Raw genomic sequence first — 20,318 nt, forward strand, 5'->3', positions numbered from 1 at the left:
AAGTTTGGTGATCATCCGGCGGAGCTTATGGATGACCCAACTCAAGTTGTGAGCGGTTGTGGGCGATTCACCGTGACGGAGTGTCGAAGAATTAGCCCGTAGAGAGCACTTGATCCTTACGCGGATCAAGGGGGAGCTACACCCTTGCGCGGGTGCTCCAACGAGGACTAGTGGGGAGTATCGACTCTCCGATACCTCGGCAAAACATCGTCACGTTTCTTCTCATCTCTTTACTTTAAGCATTTACATTTGGGTAATTTATTTCTTGTCTTTACATTCTTAGAGTTATCATGCCAGAGTAGGATTGGAACCTAAGGTGCGAAACTTTTATGCGGTAGAACAATAAGAACACATTATATGCACAAGGGGTGAAGTGGACTAAGTGTATGGTTTAATTATTGCAAAGAATTTTAGAATTAGTCTAATTCACCCTCCCTTGGGCATCTTGATCCTTTCAGGTAGCAACCAGCGCGGGCCGGCGACGGCTTAGCTGGAAGCGGTCTACGAAGACCGACACTGAGGCACCTGCTCACGCTTGCCAGTGACCAGGACTGTTTCGGCAGCTATAGCCAGCTGAAGGCGTCTTCCTGCGGTCTTTGTTGTGGCGGCGCAACAACGGTAGCTCCGGGTTTGCTTCGCTGGCAGTGGTTCTATGATGTTTGTTGCTGCCTCTTTGAGGGTGGTTGTTTTTGTTTTGTTTTTTTAAGGTTTTGTTGTATTTTGCCCCGGCAGTTTGTGAGAAAAAAAAGTAGGACAGAAGAAACGTTTCACTCCTTAATAGATAAGAAGAAATATGTATAAATTTAAATATAAATATGAATTGAATGGTTTGGGAGACGGATTGTGCAATATTTTTGAGAAATTGAGTCATTCATTATTTTTATTTTAATGGAAGAAAATTTTCTGATAATAAGTCATACAATAATTAACTCTAAATAATATAATCCCGTCTGCTGGTGACCTCCGTTTTTTCCCCTTTTCTATCTACCGGCAAAGAAAACCTTCACCTTCAGGAATCAGGACAGCGGACAGCCCTACTTTCAGTTCTGAAGCGCGCACGGACTCGACGTCTCTACCAGCGACCGCCGACCGATCGCCTCGCAGCCGGTTCCGGTTCCACCGCAAGTCTCCCACCCCCGCCCCGCTCGTCTCCCTCGCCCCCCCGCGCCAGTGCCGCCGGTAAAACCGTAAAAATGGAAACCCCAGTAAAAAGTAAACCGCAGCACGCACGCAACTACCGGTGGTACTACTGTACGAAGAAAAATGATTTGACTGATTAAATCCCTTCCCTTCCCCCTCCCGTGAGACGACGCCACCGTCACGCCCACCACCAACCTATCCCCCTCACCGCGTCACGCGCCCCCTCCTCCTCAGATCGGCGGCGAGCCCGGGGGTGCCTGGACACGCGGCGGAGGGCTCGAGGCGTCATGGCGAAGTCGAGCGCGGACGACGCCGAGCTGCGGCGCGCGTGCGCCGCGGCCGTGGCGGCGTCGGGCGCGCGCGGGGAGGACGTGGCCTTCTCCATCCGCGTCGCCAAGGGCCGCGGCATCTTCGAGAAGCTCGGCAGGCTCGCCAAGCCCCGCGTCCTCGCGCTCACCGGTCTGTGCCCTCCCTCTCCCTCCTCGCCTCACCTCTGTCCCCGCTTCGGTTTGCTGTGCTGCGCTGCGAGCGAGGGGCGGGCTTGCTGAGAACACCAAGTTGGGTAGCTTGGGGCGGATTCTGTGCCTGCCTCAGAGGATTGTACCGAGTTCATTGGTGGCGTGCTGCTTCATCGCCACTAGCACGACTCTTGCCCGGACGGTCGTGATCTGGGCCGCTTGGATCCCCACAAGGAACCAAGTCTTGCTCGTCAATTCGTCATGCTGTTATTTACACTTGCCGTTGGCTCGAGGAGATCCGTGTTGCTTATCTCAAGCTACTAGGCGCTAGCTCTAAACCACGAAGAGTAGCCTACATTCACCACACCTGGATCCACTTTGCATAGCTTAGGAGCACACAATTTGCCTAATAGCTGTTACCTCGCAAAGTTCTAGATCAAGAAAGTGCAAACGAGGGAACCTAAACTTTACACATTGGTTGACTATAACAACTAAGGAACAGAGAAGATGAGCAATTGCCAACTGCCAAAGTCGATGTGCTGGACCTGCTTGATACGTCCTTCTTAGGTTAGCTGGAGCTACCACAGTTGGCCAGAGGGGATGATGTACAGTTCCAGCTTACATGCTGAGAATGGCGTTGTTATGAGAGAGCTCAGCATATGAGCTGAAACTGGTGGTTTCGAGTGTTGCAACAACAGTGATTTCTTTGTTCAGATGACAGTTGTTCTCTGTACTGACTGACTACTGAGGCATTGTTTGCTGTATTTGCATATTCGTATGAGTAGATCCCTAGCTAGCTGAGACAAGATTTTTTTTGGGTGAAAGAAACAGTGATCTATATGCAGTTGTCATTCGCTTGATTGTTTGAAGAGAAATTGAGCTTAATGATGTAGTGCCAGAGTCTAATTGGAATGAGTTGGCTCTTGAAGATGATCCTTGATCATGCTTCAGTCATTTTATCTGCCCAATACATGATTTGGTTTACTTTGGATTTATTACTGTGGCCAGTGGCAGTTTGCTAATATTTCTATTCAGTAGCTATAGCTTGGGTGCCATATGATAAGCATCTATTAATAAATATGTCACTCTAGGGTAGTAACTGTGTTAGTGTAGAAGACATATGCTTGCAACAACTACTGAACAATTTTAGCTTCATGCAGTTAAACAATCGTCAAGAGGCGAGGCAAACAAAGCTTTTCTCCGAGTATTAAAGTATTCATCTGGGGCAGTGCTTGAGGTTTGTTTTCTGTACTGACAATCTTGCTATCTAATAATTGTCCAGTACATCACAGGAATGGGGTTATCTTGTTTGGTGCCTTAAACTTTCATGAGGGTATAGATGTTGTTGAAAGATGGAACACTGTTTGGTCACTGTGTATTTTCATTGCATACATGATTACATATACTATTGTCTTTCTTGTGTTTTCTATCCCTCTTATGATTGATTGCATGAGCATGATCATGAACACTACCTCAAGCTAGCATTGCATATTGTAATACCCCTGCATCAATAAAATACTGCACTAGTTCTTTTTCCCCTCTGGCTCTTGGTGAAGGTTACTGCTTACTTGGCTGCGAGAAACTTAGTCTTCTCCTTTTTTTTCCTTCTATTTCAGCCAGCCAAACTTTACAAGCTGAAACATCTAACAAAGGTTGAGGTTATTTCCAATGATCCGAGTGGTTGTACATTTGTTCTGGTATGTACTTTGATCTCTTTCGTAATGCTTCTTTTGGAGTACTTGAAGAAAACATCGATTATATCCATTACTAACTCTTTATGTTTTATGTCTGGACTGCAGGGATTTGATAACCTTAGGAGTCAGAGTGTTGCCCCACCACAATGGACGATGCGTAACATTGATGACAGGTTGTTGCCTAGAAAGTTTGCTGTGTGGTATTAGACTCTGCTAGACTGCTACTTTTATCCATCTTCTTTTGTCTCCTCTGCTTTACATCTCATTCTTTGCTATATATTTTGCAGAAACCGTCTACTTTTTTGTATTCTGAACATGTGCAAGGAGATACTCAGTTATCTTCCGAAAGTTGTTGGAATTGATATTGTGGAGCTAGCTCTTTGGGCAAAGGTGCATATTAAAACCTTTTCTATCCATGACTTCTCTCTCTGCCTTCATTGCTTCTAATAAATAGAATACCTATGTTACACAGTGATTTCTTGGAACTAATTTGACACAAACTGTCTATCTTCAACTACAATACTTTAAAATTGAGAATAAACTTAGTTCCTGCAAGTGATGATTATAGTATGTACACTTTAATTATTTTTATTGATTACAAATCTGGTGAAAACCATAATATTGTTGAGAATTTTCTATCAATTTAGTTTAAGCACCACTAAAGCAACATGCAAAGTTCTGCAAGATTTCCAAATGAAGTCCACAATATCACACACCATTTTTTTTCTCGAAGGACACAAGAGAGCTGTGTGTCATTTCATTTAGAAAATATGCACAATGGAGAGACAAAGCCTTCTCCTACAACTACAAGCCTAACGTAGTTACATTTGTGCTACGAACATTTAAAATTTGAGTTTTAAACTGATTTCTGTTTGAAGAAAGAAAGGAGACATCTTTGAGCATCTGGTCTCTCTAATCACTAAAGTGGCATGTTGGTTGCATGGAGTCAAACTTTTTGAATTTGTATGTGGACATCTTCTGGAAGATCAAGATTGTATTTCAGAAAAATGATATGAGTAGATTTGTCTTGAAAACTAGTCTCAATACCATATTTTTTCTATTTTGTGTAAATAGATTGTAATAGATACTGCTGATCAAAGTTATGTTTTGAAGATCGGGTCACTGTCCAACAGAACTCTTTTTTATTCGAGGAATACAAGTTAAAGAAAATAGAGAAGATACAGAGTTAAAGTTTGCACTTTGCAAATCCTACATTAAGAAAAGGAGGAAGTACTATTTATAGAAACTTTCTCGTTTCTGCAATGCCTAGTTCATTTTTAGTTTAAGGTTTAAACATTAAGGCCTGATATGTTCTACAGATATTTCTTTTTTGGGGCAATATTTCACATCGATTTGGTGCTCACTAATTTGATCTTCTCATTTTCATCAAAATGATGGTTTTGCTTGATATGCCCCCTTGATGTATTGCTGTCTGGATTTTTTTTTTCTAATGAACCTGAATCCTTTTCAGGAAAACACACTGACCATAGATAATCAAGTGAGTACCCAAGATGGTCAAGAAACATCAGTTGCTACTCAGACCGAGAGGAAAGTAACAGTAACTGTTGAAAATGATCTCGTGTCCCAAGCAAAGGAGGAGGAAGAAGACATGGAGGCACTTCTTGACACGTAAGCACAAGCTATATCTTATTGTACGTAGATTTGCTCCCTAATTATTGCAAAAATACTACCAAAACTGCATACAACAACTATTTCTTAGTCTATTAGTTCTTTTAGCAGTACACCTATATCATTCTAGTAGTTCATTTTGTAGTTTTTAAAATTTTTATCTGCCATTTTTTTAATGATACAAGGAGTTCATCCCTAATTCTGTTGAGATTAAACCTAGTCCTGGTCTGTGTTTTCCATGTTAATACCTGTTGAAACATCAGGGGACTCGGTCATGTGCCTCATCAATCTCATGGGGCAACATTACGTGCACTAGAACTCTAGAAGGACCAGACTAGACTCATACAAAATCTCACTGCCCAAAGATCCCCCCAATGTTCCCACGTGTAATTAGTTTGCATATCACTCGCATCTGAGCTTACTATTGCTGAAATGCTTTTGGTAGCACTACAAACTTACCAGCGTAAGTAATGCAGGTATGTTATGGGCATAGGTGAAGCAGATGCGTTCTCTGAGAGATTGAAGCAGGAGCTTGTGGCTTTGGAGGCCGCAAATGTATATCAATTACTGGAAAGCGAGCCTTTAATAGAAGAGGTATTGCTTCTATGTTCCTTTGCGGTGTAGTATTAACCTTTTGTGCACTGATAATGATATAGTACAGCATCTGACTGCCATTACACATCTCACTTTTATTCTGGAGTGAATATTTTTTCTTTTTGGTATGGAAGCTTATCCATTGACTGATCTAGTTGCTTGGATTTTCAGGTCTTGCATGGTCTGGATGCTGCTAGTGCAACTGTAGATGATATGGATGAGTGGTTACGGATTTTCAACCTGAAGCTGAGGCATATGAGAGAAGATATTGCATCGGTATGTTTTAGGAGTTCTATTTGTTAGCTGCCTGATTTGAAGTGGACATATACTTCTTCTCTAGTTTATTTGATTTACTTGTTAGAAGCATAGCTATGAAAAGTTGAAAACCAGACAGACTAAAAACCGGGATTAGTGTGGGCCTGATCAGGTATGGGAAGTTTACTGATAAGGGAAAAGCAGTGGGATATACTCCCTCCGTCCAAATTGTAAGTCGTTCTGGCTTTTCTAGATATATAGCTTTTACTGTGTATCTAGACATAACCTATATCTAGGTGCATAGCAGCAGTTATGTATCTCGAAAAGCCAGAACAACTTACAATTTGGAATTGAAAATATTCCTCTGCCCCTCTGTAGATCAAACCCCATTATTTACCAGTCAAAACCCAAAGGATCTAACCACCCGTGCTATGCTTCACATATCATATTATGCTACTGTGATGACTACACATGCATTCAGAATTCTAGCTCCTCGGGCCTAATTGTCTGACCCTTCTGAGAACATATCTGGCTGGCTTTATTGGTTTCAGAAAAGCTTAAGAAAAAGACGAGTTGCCAAGCTGAGCAACACTAGCAACTTGTACTAGTTCTGTAGTTGTAACTAGCACCTGAGGTACAAGGTCTTTTGAATCAACTCAATACTCACTTGGAAGCTGAAGGTCCTGAATCCTTGCTTGCTAGTTATCATCAGTTTCAGAATTTTGGTAGGATTCTTCCTTTGGCGTCGTCCTGGCCTCTTGGACTTGCTTTCTGAAAAATTAAATCTTGTGCCTGTTTTTGTGATCCTGCAGTCAATTTTTAGCAGAAGACATATTCTTCTAGATGCTGATAAGAAAGAACTTCACTTAACTGGTCCAATGCTAACTGATTTTGCAGATTGAATCACGTAACAACGGCTTGGAGATGCAGTCTGTAAATAACAAAGGACTTATGGAAGAGCTAGATAAATTGCTTGAGCGTCTGCGGATTCCACAGGAGGTATGATGGAGAGAAATATGTTCATCTCCTTATATTAATGTCTTATATTTATTTATATTTGTTTATACCCAATTCAGTTTGCAGCATCATTAACTGGAGGCTCATTTGAAGAGTCACGGATGCTGAAAAATGTCGAGGCATGCGAATGGTTGACAGGGGCCATTCGTAGTCTTGAAGTTCCTAATTTGGACCCATGCTATGTCAACATGCGCGCTGTGAGCTATCTTTATCTTTCTCGTTTTCTGCTACAATTTACTAGTGCATGGATTTTTTTTTCCTGGAATACGCAGGAGAGCTGCGTATCATTGCATTAAGAAAGGGGATAAAAAGCTTATATAGCCATACGACAGCACACACACACCGTCTCTAGATTACATACGCGCCAGTTAAAACTGTAAAAAAGACGACCTCCCTCAACAGGCGCTGCTAAACCCCAGGTCGAGCAGCGACCAGTTCACTAATGCCTTTAGCGCCTGCCAACCTCCAGAGAGCGGCTTCTTCTTGTGCAAGGAGAAGCACCTGCTCAATCCTAGGCGAGGCACCATTGAACACAATATCATTTCTCTCCTTCCAAAGCATCCAGGCTCCTAGCATGACCAATGAATTGAATCCTCTCTTGGTTCTTTTGTCAAGAGTGCTACCGGCTTGTTGCCACCAGTCAAAGAACCCAGTGGCAGACGGCTGAGGTGCAATATCCGGGAGTGCAAAGGTGCGAAATAATTGAAACCAGAATTGCCGAGAGAAGACACAGTAACAGAGGAGGTGCTGAATGGTTTCATCCTCTTGGTCACAGAAGGGGCAATGCTCAGGATGAGGAAGACCTCTTCTAGCAAGTCTATCAGCTGTCCAACATCGATTATGTGCAACTAACCAAAGGAAGAATTTGCACTTCCTAGGACTCCAATTCTTCCAAATTAGAGTGCTCGGCTCAAACTGGACTGCTCCAAGGAACAAAGCCTCATATGCTGACTTAGTAGAGAATTGACCTGAAATGTCCAACTTCCACTTATGAACATCCTCAACCTCTGGCAGGAGTAATGTTTCCTGAACCAAGTCCCAAATGTCCAAGAATTCTGATAGGACCTCCACAGAATGGTGCCCCTGGATATCCTGTACCCACTGATTGTCCATTAGTGCTTCCTGAACTGTACGCTTCTTAATCCGCCTCTTGGGTACAGTTGCAAATAAATTGGGAGCTAATAGCTTAATAGATGACCCTTGTAACCACCGATCAGTCCAGAACTTGGTGTTCGCCCCATTGCCGACTTCCGTAGTTACAGCAGCCTCAAATAGGGCCTGTGCATTCCCATGAACCGTGACCGGGAAGGCTGCCCATGGCTTATCAGGTTCAGTTTTACCCAACCACATGGAATTGATCACATTACAGAATAGTTAACATTATAGAGTTGTGACATTGTGAACATTGAATAACATTATAAAATTGTTAAAACTTGTTTGTAAAGGCATCCACCTGTACTGGTTAAGGAATAAGGAACAAATTTTAAGAGCTTCTATCAATAGTGTTGTATTTCATAGAGCCACTATGCTTAATATGCTTTGGGTGTAACCGTTTCCTTAATAAACCCTATTTAAGTTTTCCTCTGTGGTAGCTTAAAGTTGAGAACTGTGCATCTCTGATAAAATACTTATAACATATTGTCAGGTTAGAGAGAAAAAGGCAGAACTGGAGAAACTGAAAACAACTTTTGTTCGACGAGCATCAGAGTTTTTGCGGAACTACTTCTCCAGCTTGGTAGACTTCATGATTAGTGACAAAAGCTACTTTTCACAGGTTTGTTCATAGCTCCATTTTTCAAAGTAAATATTCCCTTTACCATTTGAGATGACCTACAGAGTTCACTTTTAACTGAAAGCAGCGAGGACAATTGAAGCGGCCTGATCATGCAGACCTTAGGTATAAATGCAGGACATATGCCCGACTTCTGCAGCACTTAAAGGTAATAATTGACTTAATCTTGCCAAGGGATCTGCCTAGATATTACATATTTTACTCCATTGCCACATTTATCATTTCTTGCTGCTAATTTACTGCAGAGTCTGGACAAGAGCTGCTTAGGTCCCTTAAGGAAGGCATACTGCCATTCCCTTAATTTACTACTACGACGAGAGGTCAGATATGGATAATGGAATGTTTTCTTAATATGATATCATACATTTCACTTCTTGCTGTTTATCTATTTCAAATATGTACGTTTTGTTTCTGAGGGTGTTAGCCTAGGGCTGAACCTCAATGTATCCAGTTACCTACTATAGCTTTTTACTATTCACTGTCATGTAATTTTCAGGTTCCTTGGCAACCAAGTTGATCATGGTGCCTTGGCAACCAAGTAGGAATCATAGCATCTGCTTTATGCAGTTAGAATATGCTAAGTAGTAGGTACACCACATGTCTCTATGTGCAGTGGTTAGCATCTTCTTGTATCCAAGTTGGCATTGCAATTCAATACAATCCAAGCGGCCTGTTGGCCAAGCTGCCCTCTGGCAGCCCAATTCCACTTGTGTTCTAGTTTGTTTAGCAACAATTGGTATCTAGAGCCAGGTTAGGAGAGAGCAGAGGCCATGTCCACCTGCAGCGAGCGCGCCCTGAGAGCAGCAGACGCCATTGCTGCCAACGCAGGCGGAGGAGCGGTGGTCAATCCTGGCGCCGATCGGGCTTAGCGCTTGGCCGCGGTAGAGACCGCAGCCGCGCAGGCGATCGAGGCGGCCAGGCAGGCAGCGACCAACACGGCCGCCGCGTTGCGCGCGAAGTTGGAGAGGCAGCCCAGGGAGCCGTCGCCGAGCCCAGTGCGCCGCCGGATCTCGTCACCGTCGCTAGAGCGCCGTCGCGGACGCGGAGGCTGTCGTGGGTCACCCGCGGCCGTCCAGACGGTGTACAAGGACTCCGGCACGGGGACACCATGGCCGATGCTGACCAAGACCAACTACCACGAGTGGAGCCTGCTCATGAAGGTGAAGATGCAGGCGCGCCAGCTCTGGGACGCCATCGAGTACGGCGACCTTCCATACCACGACGACCGGCGTGCGCTCGAGGCCATCATCGCTGGGGTACCACCGGAGATGGCGCTCCGTTCGCGGACAAGGCGACGACCAAGGAGGCGTGGGACCCCCTCGCCGCAGCGCACATCGTTGTCGACCGCGTCCGCCGCGCCACGCTGCAACGGCTGCGCTAGGAGTGGGAGAACCTCGCCTTTCGTCCCGGTGAGCAGGTCGAGGACTTCGCCCTCCGCCTCTCCGCGCTGAAGCAACAGATAGCCCGCCACAGCGACAAGGACCTCGACGAGGAGCTTGCGGTGGAGAAGCTTCTTCGTTCGGTGTTGTCGGTGGTTTCGGACCACCGACGAGTAAATTTGTATTTGCGCGTCTGGCTCGGATGGTGTGCTCGGAGGACACAAGGGTTTATATTGGTTCCGGCGGAACGTCCCTACGTCCAGTTCGTTACTGCTCGTGTTATCAACACTTGGTTTGCAGTAGGGGTTACAAACAGGCGAGAGAGGGAGAGTAAGCCTGGGCAAAATACCCGATACCCATTACCCGTACCCGAATTACCCGAACCCGGACCCGAATTACCCAAACCCGAGGTACCCGATCCCAAATTCGGATAGCGATTTTGATTACCCGAAATTAGTTTGGGTAATTCGGGTAATATCCCCCGGTACCCAAACTACCCAAAGATTTGTTTTGTCTTTGTATTCATCATGTGTTGTTAGCTGAACCATTTAACTTATCACTTTATTAGAATATAATTCTCTCTATTTGAATGAGTGACTGTAATATATTATTCTCTACAAATTGCTATTGAAATTCTATACAAATTGCTGCTGAAATTATGTATAGATCGCTACTGAAATTTAGTGTAGTTTGTTGTTTTCTGTAAATTTGGGTATATCGGGTAATACCCGAACCCGAACCCGAATTATCGGGTACCCGAATTTGCGAGTAGTGTTTTTTCGGGGGTAATATCGGGTAGCAATTTTTATTACCCGAATTACCCGACCCGAAAAAATCGGGTAACCCGAACGCCCAGGCTTAAGGGAGAGGATCCCAAGTCTCTGGTGGAAGGAGTGAACGGGTGCTGAGAGCTCGCTTGCCGCTCAGCCGTGTGCTCGTGTCGTGCTCTTGTGTCCAGATCCCCCCTTTTTCATGGGGTGTCCTGCTTCCCCTTTTATAGGCTAAGGGAAAGTGCGGGTTACAGAGGAGGAAAAGGAGAAGAACGAGAGAAGAAGGCTTCCAGGGTTGCTGGGTTCTTTTCCTTCATGCGGGTCCCGCTGATCCTGTATATGTCAACAACGACGGCTCTATGTCGTGGCCCTGTTCGTCACTGGTGCCATGTGCAGGCGTCATCTGCCGGTCATGGCGTTCCACTCTGTCCCGGCGGATGTCGTGGTGAACTGACGCGCCTGTCAGCGAACGTACGAGGATTAGGCAGAACAACACCGGCACGTCCGACACTGTTCTTGATGTGAATCCCCAGGTATGGCCCATCATGGTCACATGTTACATTGAGGCGTGCCAGCCTCTTCCCTGACGTCAGAGTTTTGACCCAGGCCCATACGCTTGGACCTGTAGTGGTTGGTGGCGGTATGGGTCCCGGTCGGACGAGACAGAAACCGCGTCCTCGAGGTTGGGCGAGACGGAGCCCGCGACCTTGGGCGAGACGGAAACCGCGTCCTTGGGGTCGGACGAGACGGAACCCGCACCCAAGGGGTCGGGCGAGATGGAGCCCGCGGCCTCGAGGTCGGGCGAGACGAAGCCCGCGGCCTTGGGCGAGACGGAACCCGCAGTCTTAGGGTCGGGCGAGACCTTTTAATACCTCTCAAGCCATCCAGGGAAGTCAGCGTGGGAGCTAACTTCCTTGCTTTGGGTATCCCTGATATCGATACACGACAGACGTCGAAGAAGTACGCCCAGCTGAAGATCGCAATCGAGACCCTCGACTTCCGGGACCTCACCATCGAGGAGGTCGCCGGAAGGCTGAAAACGGTGGACGATCTCGAGGAAGAACCACCGTTCGAGCCCATCTCTGTCAACGGGAAGCTGATGTACACCGAGGAGCAATGGCTCGCTCGGCAGAAGGAGAAGAAGGGAGGAGACGGCTCCGGTTCGTCCAGCTCGTCCAACGACCACCGTCGGCGACCTCGCGGCGGCAGAAAGCAGAGGCCCAAGGGAGAGCGTGGCGAATGTGGCGGCGGCGTGCAAGGAGAGAAGGCTGGTGGCGCCGACGACGAACACAAGACGAACCACGACGACACCTGCCTCAACTGCCACCGCGCCGGCCACTGAGTGAAGGACTGTCCTCAGCCCCGACGCGAGCACGGTGGCACGACGCATCTTGCAGAGGCGGATGATGACGAGGCGACTCTGTTCCTCGCCCACGGCTTCCTGGAACTGGAAATAGAGGAGGATATCCTCCGCTCCAAGGCCGATGCCAGCCTCGACATCGACGAACCCCGGGCTCATGCGTTCCTCAACACCGGCTCTGGCGAGGACAAGATAGATGGCTGGTACCTCGACAACGGCGCTACCCACCACATGATCGGCCGTCGTGAGCTCTTCTCCGACCTCGACACCTCTGTTCGTGGCTCGATGCGGTTCGGCGACGCGTCAAGGGTGGAGATTCAAGGCGTCGGCTCAAGATCGTGTTCCAAGCCAAGACCGGCGAGCACTGAGTCCTGCATGGCGTCTACTTCATCTCGGCGCTGCGCAATTCCATCATGAGCCTCGGCCAGCTCGATGAAGGCGGGTCCAAGGTGGAGATCGACAAGGGCGTTCTTCGAATCTGGGATCGCCGCGGGCGCCTCCTCGTCAAGGTGAACCGCGGACCCAACCTCCTCTACGTTCTCCATCTTGAGGCCACGAAGCCGCTCTGCCTCGCCGCGAGGAAGGACGACAACGCTTGGCGCTGGCACGAGCGGTTAGGCCACCTCCACTTCGAGGCGCTGCACCAGCGCGGCAAGCAGGCCATGGTGCACGACATGCCGGTGATCAAGCACGCTGAGCAAGTTGCGACACTTGCGTCACGACGAAGCAGCGCCGACGCCCCTTCCCTCAGCAGGCTCAGTACCGCGCGCACAAGTAGTTGGGGCTCGTCCACGGCGACCTTTGCGGGCCCATGACGCCGGTGACTCCAGGAGGGCGGCGCTACTTCCTCCTGATGGTGGACGACGCGTCCTGCTTCATGTGGGCCGTCCTGCTGCCGTCCAAGGATGCTGTTGCAGACACCGTCAAGAAGGTCCAGGCCGCGTCGGAGGAGAGCGGCCGCAAGCTCCGGGTGCTACGCACCGACGACGGCGGCGATTTCACCGTCGCAGAGTTCTTCGACTATTGTGCGGGTGAGGGCATCCAACGCCACTTCTCAGTGCCTCACTTGCCGCAACAGAACGGCGTGGTGGAACGTCGGAACCAAACCGTGGTGGCCACGGCTCGGGCGTTGCTGAAGCAGAGGATGCCGGCCAAGTTTTGGGTGGAGGCGGTGATGACGGTAGTCCATCTGCTCAACCGCTCACCGACGCGGAGCTTGCAGGGCAAGACCCCCTACGAGGCCTGGCACGGGCGCACGCCGGCGGTCGGCCACCTGAAGACATTCGGTTGCATCGCCTACACCAAGGATCTCGGGCAGCTCCGCAAGCTGGATGATCGCGGCAAGCCCGGTGTCTTCATCGGGTACGTGGAGGGAGCCAAGGCGTACCGCATCGTAGACCCTGCGACGCTGCATGTCAGGATCAGCCGCGACGTCATCTTCGACGAGGGGCGCGACTAGGATTGGTCCACCCCGGACGCCTGCAGCTCAGCCGCAGCAGCGAGCGACTTCATCGTCGAGTACTGGAAGACTAGAGGAGCCGGAGGAGCACAAGGTGCTTCTCCGATGGCGGACGGAGCTACATCGCCGGCGCCATCACACTCTGCACCACGCTCGCCGTCACCAAATCCGGGGGAGCCCGGGGGGACATCGGCAGCAATCGCTCCTCCAACACCCCAGCCGGCTTCGCCAACGCCACCGTTAGCGTCCCCTGCTGCTCCTACTGCTTCACTGGCATCACCAACGGCGGCAGCTGTGGCTGGAGACCAAGTGGAGTTTGCCACTCCCCTGGAGGATGATGAAGACAGACTCGAGGCCTACTACTACGACGAGCCGCTGCGGTACCGCACGATGACGAACATCATCTGCGACCATCCTCCGCCTCCGCCGCCTCAACGCCTCTTCGCCGAGCTTCACCTCACACACGCCGGCGAGCCTGCCAACTACATCGAGGCCAAGGATGATCCGGCATGGCGGGCGGCAATGGAGCAAGAGCTCAAGGCGGTGGAGCAGAACCGGACTTGGGAGCTGGGGCCGCTCCCTGCTGGTCATCGGCCCATCACCCTAAAATGGGTGTTCAAGCTCTAGAAGGACGAGCTGGGCGCGGTGATCAAGCACAAGGCAAGACTGGTGGCGCGCTGCTTCGTTCAGCAAGAGGGGTGGACTACGATGACGTGTTCGCTCTGGTGGCGCGCATGGAATCCGTTAGGGTCCTCGCGCTGGCGGCTCAAGAGGGCTGGCGTGTCCATCACATGGATGTCAAATCGGCCGTCCTCAACGGCGACCTCAAGGAGGATGCGTACGTGCAGCAGCCACCGGGCTTCGCCGTCGTCGGAGAAGAAGAGAAGGTCTACCGCCTCCGCAAGGCTCTCTACGGCCTGCGGCAGGCGCGCCTGGAACGCCAAGCTGGATGCCACACTCAAGGAGATGGGCTTCCAGCAAAGTGCTCACGAGGCGGCGATGTACCGGCGGGGCAGTGGACGCTCTGCCCTGCTCGTCGGCGTCTACGTCGACGACCTGATCATCACTGGCGCAGAGGATCAAGAGGTGGAGGCGTTCAAGGCTCAGATGAAGAAGACCTTCGACATGAGTGACCTCGGCCTCCTCAGCTTCTACCTCGGCGTCGTGGTGCATCAAGATGCCACCAGCATCACCCTCCGACAGACACATTACGCTAAGAGGATTCTGGAGCTCGGCGGAATGGCTGGCTGCAACCCTGCCCATACTCCAATGGAGGAGCGGCTGAGGCTTAGCAGGCACAACACGGCGGTGGAGGTCGATCCCACACACTACCGGCGCCTCATCGGCAGTCTGCGCTACCTGGTGCACACTCGCCCCGATCTAGCGTTCGCCGTCGGCTTCGTCAGCCGGTTCATGGAGCGGCCTACGGTGGAGCACCAGCAAGCTGTCAAGCGCATTCTCCGCTATGTCGCTGGCACGCTCGACTACAGTCTTCACCAAGGCGCCCGTCTCTGCTCACTTTGTCGGCTACTGCGACAGCGACCTCACCGGCGACATCGACACAAGCAAGAGCACGAGTGGAACACTCTTCTTCCTCGGCAATTGCTTGGTCAGCTGGCAATCAATCAAGCAGAAGGTGGTGGCGCTCTCCAGCTACTGCTGCAACCCAGGCTTTGTGGCTCTCCAGGCTGCTAGCAGAGCTCCTCGGCAGACATGTCGAGGTGGTGGAGCTGAAGGTGGACAGCAAATCAGCGCTTGCTCTGGCCAAGAATCCAGTCTTCCATGAGAGGAGCTAGCACATAAGAATCAAATACCACTTCATCCGCAGCTGCCTGGAAGATGGAAGCATCAAGGCCGATCACATCTCAACTACTGATCAGCTTGCAGACATTCTCACCAAATCTTTGGGCAGGGCCAAATTTGAAGAGATGAGGGGGAGAATTGGCTTGAAGCAGATCATCCCCAAGGCAGGGCACAAGGCTAAGGGGGAGAAATGAGGGTGATAGCCTAGTGCTGAACCTCAATGTATCCAGTTACCTACTATAGCTATTTACTATTTACTGTCATGTAATTTTCAGGTTCCTTGGCAACCAAGTTGATCATGGTGCCTTGGCAACCAAGTAGGAATCATAGCATCTGCTTTATGCAGTTAGAATATGCTAAGGAGTAGGTACACCACTTGCCTATATATGCAGTGGTTAGCATCTTCTTGTATCCAAGTTGGCATTGCAATTCAATACAATCCAAGCGGCCTGTTGGCCAAGCTGCCCTCTGGCAGCCCAATTCCACTTGTGTTCTAGTTTGTTTAGCAACAGTTTCATCTCACATTTAACAGTTCTTTTTTTGTTTTTGTTTTGAGTCCTCTGCTTAATGGATAACTAGTTTACAATCCATTTGCCTTCTTTATTTGATTTTAAAGGATTCACAATTTGGAATTTACTGTTTAATTTGGTTCAGGCACGTGAATTTGCCAATGAACTTCGTGCAAGTACAAAAGCACCCAAGAATCCTGCTGTTTGGCTTGAAGGTTCTGGCGGCTCTGGTCATAATGGAAGCAGTGCTGATACTTCAACAGTCTCGGATGCATACTCAAAGATGCTTACAATATTTATCCCACTTCTTGTGGATGAGGTTGCTCCTTTTCTTTCATTAAATGTAGCTACGTGACTATCTTTGTTTTTACTCGATAGACAAACTAATAACTATTACCTTTGCAGAGTTCCTTTTTTGCACATTTTATGTGCTTTGAAGTACCTGCACTTGTTCCAGCTGGTTCTCCTAATGCTAATAAGAGCAAATCTGGAGGAAATGATGCAGATGATGATCTGGGTCTTATGGATCCAGATGGCAACGATCTGAAACCTGGTATCTTTTCTTGTACCCACTAATATGTGTTTCGTGGATGTAATGTTAATGCTCTATTTCTTATGTGTTGTTATCCTGTTTCCAGATAGTACCTCTGCTGAACTGGGTACATTGAATGAAGCTCTTCAAGAATTACTTGATGGAATCCAGGTATATTTCATGATATAGAACACTGCAACCCTCGGTCTTCCATACTGACGGAAAGAAAAAAAGAATATTTTTTGATAGGACAAACATGAAGTACTTCTGATTTAAAGTCAAATGTGCAATCTTCTGTTTCTTCATATCTACATTATAGTGCAGTACTGCAGCTTCCTTCAATGACTGAATGTTTTTCCACTTCTATTCCAGGAAGACTTCTATGCGGTCGTAGATTGGGCGTATAAAATTGACCCCTTGCGTTGCATCTCAATGCATGGGATTACAGAGCGCTACCTTTCTGGACAGAAAGCTGATGCTGCAGGATTTGTTCGCAAACTACTTGATGATTTGGAATCAAGAATATCAGTACAGTTCAGCCGGGTTAGTTCCCTTGCTGAGCCTAAGCTGCTCAGTGTAACTATTCATTACAGGCTGGCTTTGTGTCCACTGCTTGTTTAGATCTTTATTTCTTCTCTTGTTTCAGTTTATTGACGAAGCGTGCCATCAAATCGAGCGTAACGAAAGAAATGTGCGGCAAACTGGAATTCTAGCTTACATTCCAAGGTATTTGTACTGGATGCATTAGCACTGTGACTTATTTGTAACTCCAGCCTAGTCGCCTAGTATTATAATTTAATACTACTCCCTGTTCTTTTTATAAGGCATATTGGGATTTGAAGAAGTTTTTCGAAGTGTACTTTGACCATCAATTTCTCATATAATGCCTCATTAATTACTACAAAATCAGTGTCGTAGTCTATTGATATAAACTTCATAAACTAAGCATGCATATCATTGACTAGTTGGTAATGAAAATTTATGAAGTTTGACAATTTCAAATCCTAATATGCCTTGTATAAACAAAAGGAGGGAGTACTTTCTGATACAGAAATGCTTATTAAACATTCCATGCATGTTGGCTCACCTTTTGTTTATTGTCTTATTAAATCCTAGTCTGGCATTATTATTTATTAAATTTTAATTTAGTTACACTTAGACCAAATTCCTAGAATTATTTTGGATTTCATTAAGATACATAATAGCTCATAATATTCATAGGAACATACATGTTAAAATGTTCTCAATTCTCATTGGTACTTTGCAAAACCTTGTTTAAATGTGGTAACACATTGTCTATAGCATTATATTCCCTGTGAAAACAACATAGGATAAAATTGGCATGACTCAGCAGGTTCTCACATATGTTTTGCCTATGCTCAGCTCTTACCCAAAAACGTAAAAACTGGCAATAAGCAGCAAGACTCCGGTGCTCTTATTCTTGGCAGTGGTGATTATATGATAAAGTACTGCTTCAAGATAACAAGAGCACTATGGAGAAAATTGTGCTTATTGCAGGGTGTACTGTGACTTTTTTTTTTAATATCTCGAGAGTCTTTTCAGAAGTAGCAAACAGAGACCAAGATCTGACTGTTCTGTGTTTCATATAGATTTGCTGTCCTTGCATCACGGATGGAACAGTATATTCAAGGGCAGTCCAGGGATTTAATTGATAAAGCATACACAAAGCTAGTGAGTTTCATTCCCTTGCAATCTTGCACTCGTTTGCATTCTTGGTATTACATATGTTGCAGATTTAGTTCATAAATTTATGTTAGTAGTACTGTATATGAGCATATGGCATGTGGTATACTTTGGGTTGTTTCATTGATGTTTGCTCGCCTATCAACACTAGTAGACTCCATGGCTTTATAGGTGCCATTGAAAGGTGTCTTCAGTGAACAGATTACCCTCTGAAAATATACACAAGTATTTACAAATTTCTTCCATTGCACTATCCTAAGTTCTACTTTCTATATCCAATGGGAATGTAATTTAGATTTTAGAGATACATGGCATAGCGTTGCCATTAGTCAGTTTAGAGTCAAGGAAGATCTTGTCCTAAGATTTTGCATTGTTGCAAGATTTCTATTTTACTTGGTAGCTGTATTTTATAGATTATTTTGTAAGCTGAGTACTTCTATTTTTCACCATATGGCTAAACCGCTTTCCATATTATGGAATAGGTTAGCACAATGTTCGCAACTTTGGAGAAAATTGCACAGAGTGATCCTAAAACTGCTGATATTGTGCTGATTGAGAATTATGCTGCTTTCCAGAACAGGTTATGTTTCTTCTTTCATCTTTCCTTAACTTGGGCTTGTCCTATGGTTGAGCATATGATCTTTCACTTATATACATCCTTGCCTTTTCATTCTTCAATGCATAGGTAGGTGTACAAAACTAACAATATATTATGTTTGATGCAGTCTTTATGACTTGGCTAACGTTGTGCCAACGCTTGCAAAGTTCTACCATCAAGCCAGTGAATCATATGAAGTAGCTTGCACTCGCCATATCAGCTCACTCATTTATCTTGTATGTAAACATATTCAAACTTGCTTGTGGGTATATTGTATCTCTCTGACATATCTAAGATTTCTTTTGGACCTTTGGCAGCAATTTGAGAGGTTATTTCAATTCAATCGGAAAGTTGAAGAATTGACATACACCATTGCTGCTGAGGAGGTGAGCCAACTTTATTATATGATATACTCCCTCTGTCCCAAATTATCTGTTGCTTTTGGTTTCCGTGCCGCAAGTTTGACTCGATTTGTAGAAAATGCGTGCAACATTTGTATCTCCAAATAAATTTATTAAAAAACTAGATTCAAAGATCTTTCCAATGATACCAATTATGTACCATAAATATTAATATTTTTAATATATATTTTGTCGAAGTTGTTTCTCGGGAAACGAAAACGACACATATTTTGGGACGGAGGGAGTATATTGTAGTGTATTTCCGGTCTACCACATTATCCGATTGTGTACTTTGAGTTGATGCCTTGACGGCAATCCCAAAATGGATTGATACTGTGTCGGGGGCATGATGTCAGTCCCCCATTACACGTTCTAGTGGTTTGCATGTACTCTTCATGATTGGGAAGTGGCAATAAATGAACTTTGAATATTCATTTTTCTATTAATCCGTCTAACATTTTTTTTTGTCAAAATTCTCAGATCCCGTTTCAGCTGGGGTTGTCAAAAACTGACCTAAGGAGGGTACTGAAATCCAGCTTATCTGGGGTAAGTAGGGTGGCCCATATATGCTTCATGAATCAGTTGTACTCCAGAGCTTTTTACAAAGTAGGGTGGCAGTTGTCACTTCTTGCCATAAGCTGTGAGCATATTTCCTTGTGGGGCTACAGAATTATTGTCTTCTAAATTACAGCATTTTAATGCCCTATTATTTTGTTTGATCAAGAGGCTGGTGTGTCATCATCCCATGGTGACCTTGTGAATTCACACAATGTAAAACCGTGCAGATTGATAAGTCGATTGGCGCCATGTACAGGAGGTTGCAGAAGACGCTGACCTCTGATGAGTTGTTTCCTTCCCTGTGGGACAAGTGCAAGGTTAGCCACTTTGACCGGCCTATTATTATGGATGTTTAGTTCAGTACTGTCCCCATTTTGCTTCAGACGAACATTTAAGCTGATTGTGTAATCTGCTCAACACTTGCAGAAGGAATTTTTGGACAAATACGAGAGCTTTGTTCAGATGGTAACACGGATATATGGGAATGAGCCGATCATGTCGGTCAACGAAATGAAAGAAGTCCTTGCTAGTTTTTAGGTACAAGTACAGGACCATGTATTATTTCACCGAGAAATAGCTATGTATTCCATTCATTCCATTGAATTTTGCACTCACACTCACTTGCGTTAGGCCTTTTTGGGTTATGTGTGTATCTGTGTATGTGTA

General features: G+C 46.6%; 1 protein-coding gene across 2 annotated transcripts; it reads left to right on the forward strand.

Moving 5' to 3' along the window:
- Nucleotides 1-1,295: 1,295 nt before the first annotated feature.
- Nucleotides 1,296-20,318, forward strand: LOC136509880 (exocyst complex component SEC3A-like). 2 transcript variants are annotated; one of them, XR_010772575.1, is made up of 25 exons: nt 1,296-1,599; nt 2,759-2,835; nt 3,215-3,295; nt 3,398-3,465; nt 3,580-3,682; nt 4,764-4,921; nt 5,398-5,515; nt 5,687-5,791; nt 6,668-6,769; nt 6,847-6,984; nt 8,433-8,561; nt 8,647-8,727; nt 8,825-8,899; nt 16,005-16,178; nt 16,265-16,412; nt 16,498-16,562; nt 16,764-16,934; nt 17,038-17,117; nt 18,002-18,083; nt 18,578-18,675; nt 18,821-18,929; nt 19,011-19,079; nt 19,575-19,734; nt 19,880-19,969; nt 20,079-20,127. XR_010772575.1 is itself a non-coding variant. In XM_066504494.1 (25 exons), exons 1-25 carry the CDS (start codon nt 1,428-1,430, stop codon nt 20,187-20,189), a joined length of 2,670 nt encoding a protein of 889 aa, XP_066360591.1. In that variant the 5' UTR covers nt 1,296-1,427; the 3' UTR covers nt 20,190-20,318. The 2 variants fall into 2 exon arrangements, 1 of the variants encoding a protein (XP_066360591.1); XM_066504494.1 differs by having other exon boundaries at nt 19,575-19,640; nt 20,079-20,318.

Source organism: Miscanthus floridulus, chromosome 1 (assembly GCF_019320115.1).
Source record: "Miscanthus floridulus cultivar M001 chromosome 1, ASM1932011v1, whole genome shotgun sequence".
NCBI lineage: Eukaryota > Viridiplantae > Streptophyta > Magnoliopsida > Poales > Poaceae > Miscanthus > Miscanthus floridulus.

What these genes read in the sequence shown, in the direction of transcription:
- LOC136509880 (XM_066504494.1), top strand. Translation starts at nt 1,428, where the DNA reads ATGGCGAAGTCGAGCGCGGACGACGCCGAGCTGCGGCGCGCGTGCGCC. An exon ending in ATGCGTAACATTGATGACAG is followed by an intron (nt 3,466 to 3,579) that starts GTTGTTGCCTAG and finishes TATATTTTGCAG; the next exon opens with AAACCGTCTACTTTTTTGTA. An exon ending in AATTACTTGATGGAATCCAG is followed by an intron (nt 16,563 to 16,763) that starts GTATATTTCATG and finishes CTTCTATTCCAG; the next exon opens with GAAGACTTCTATGCGGTCGT.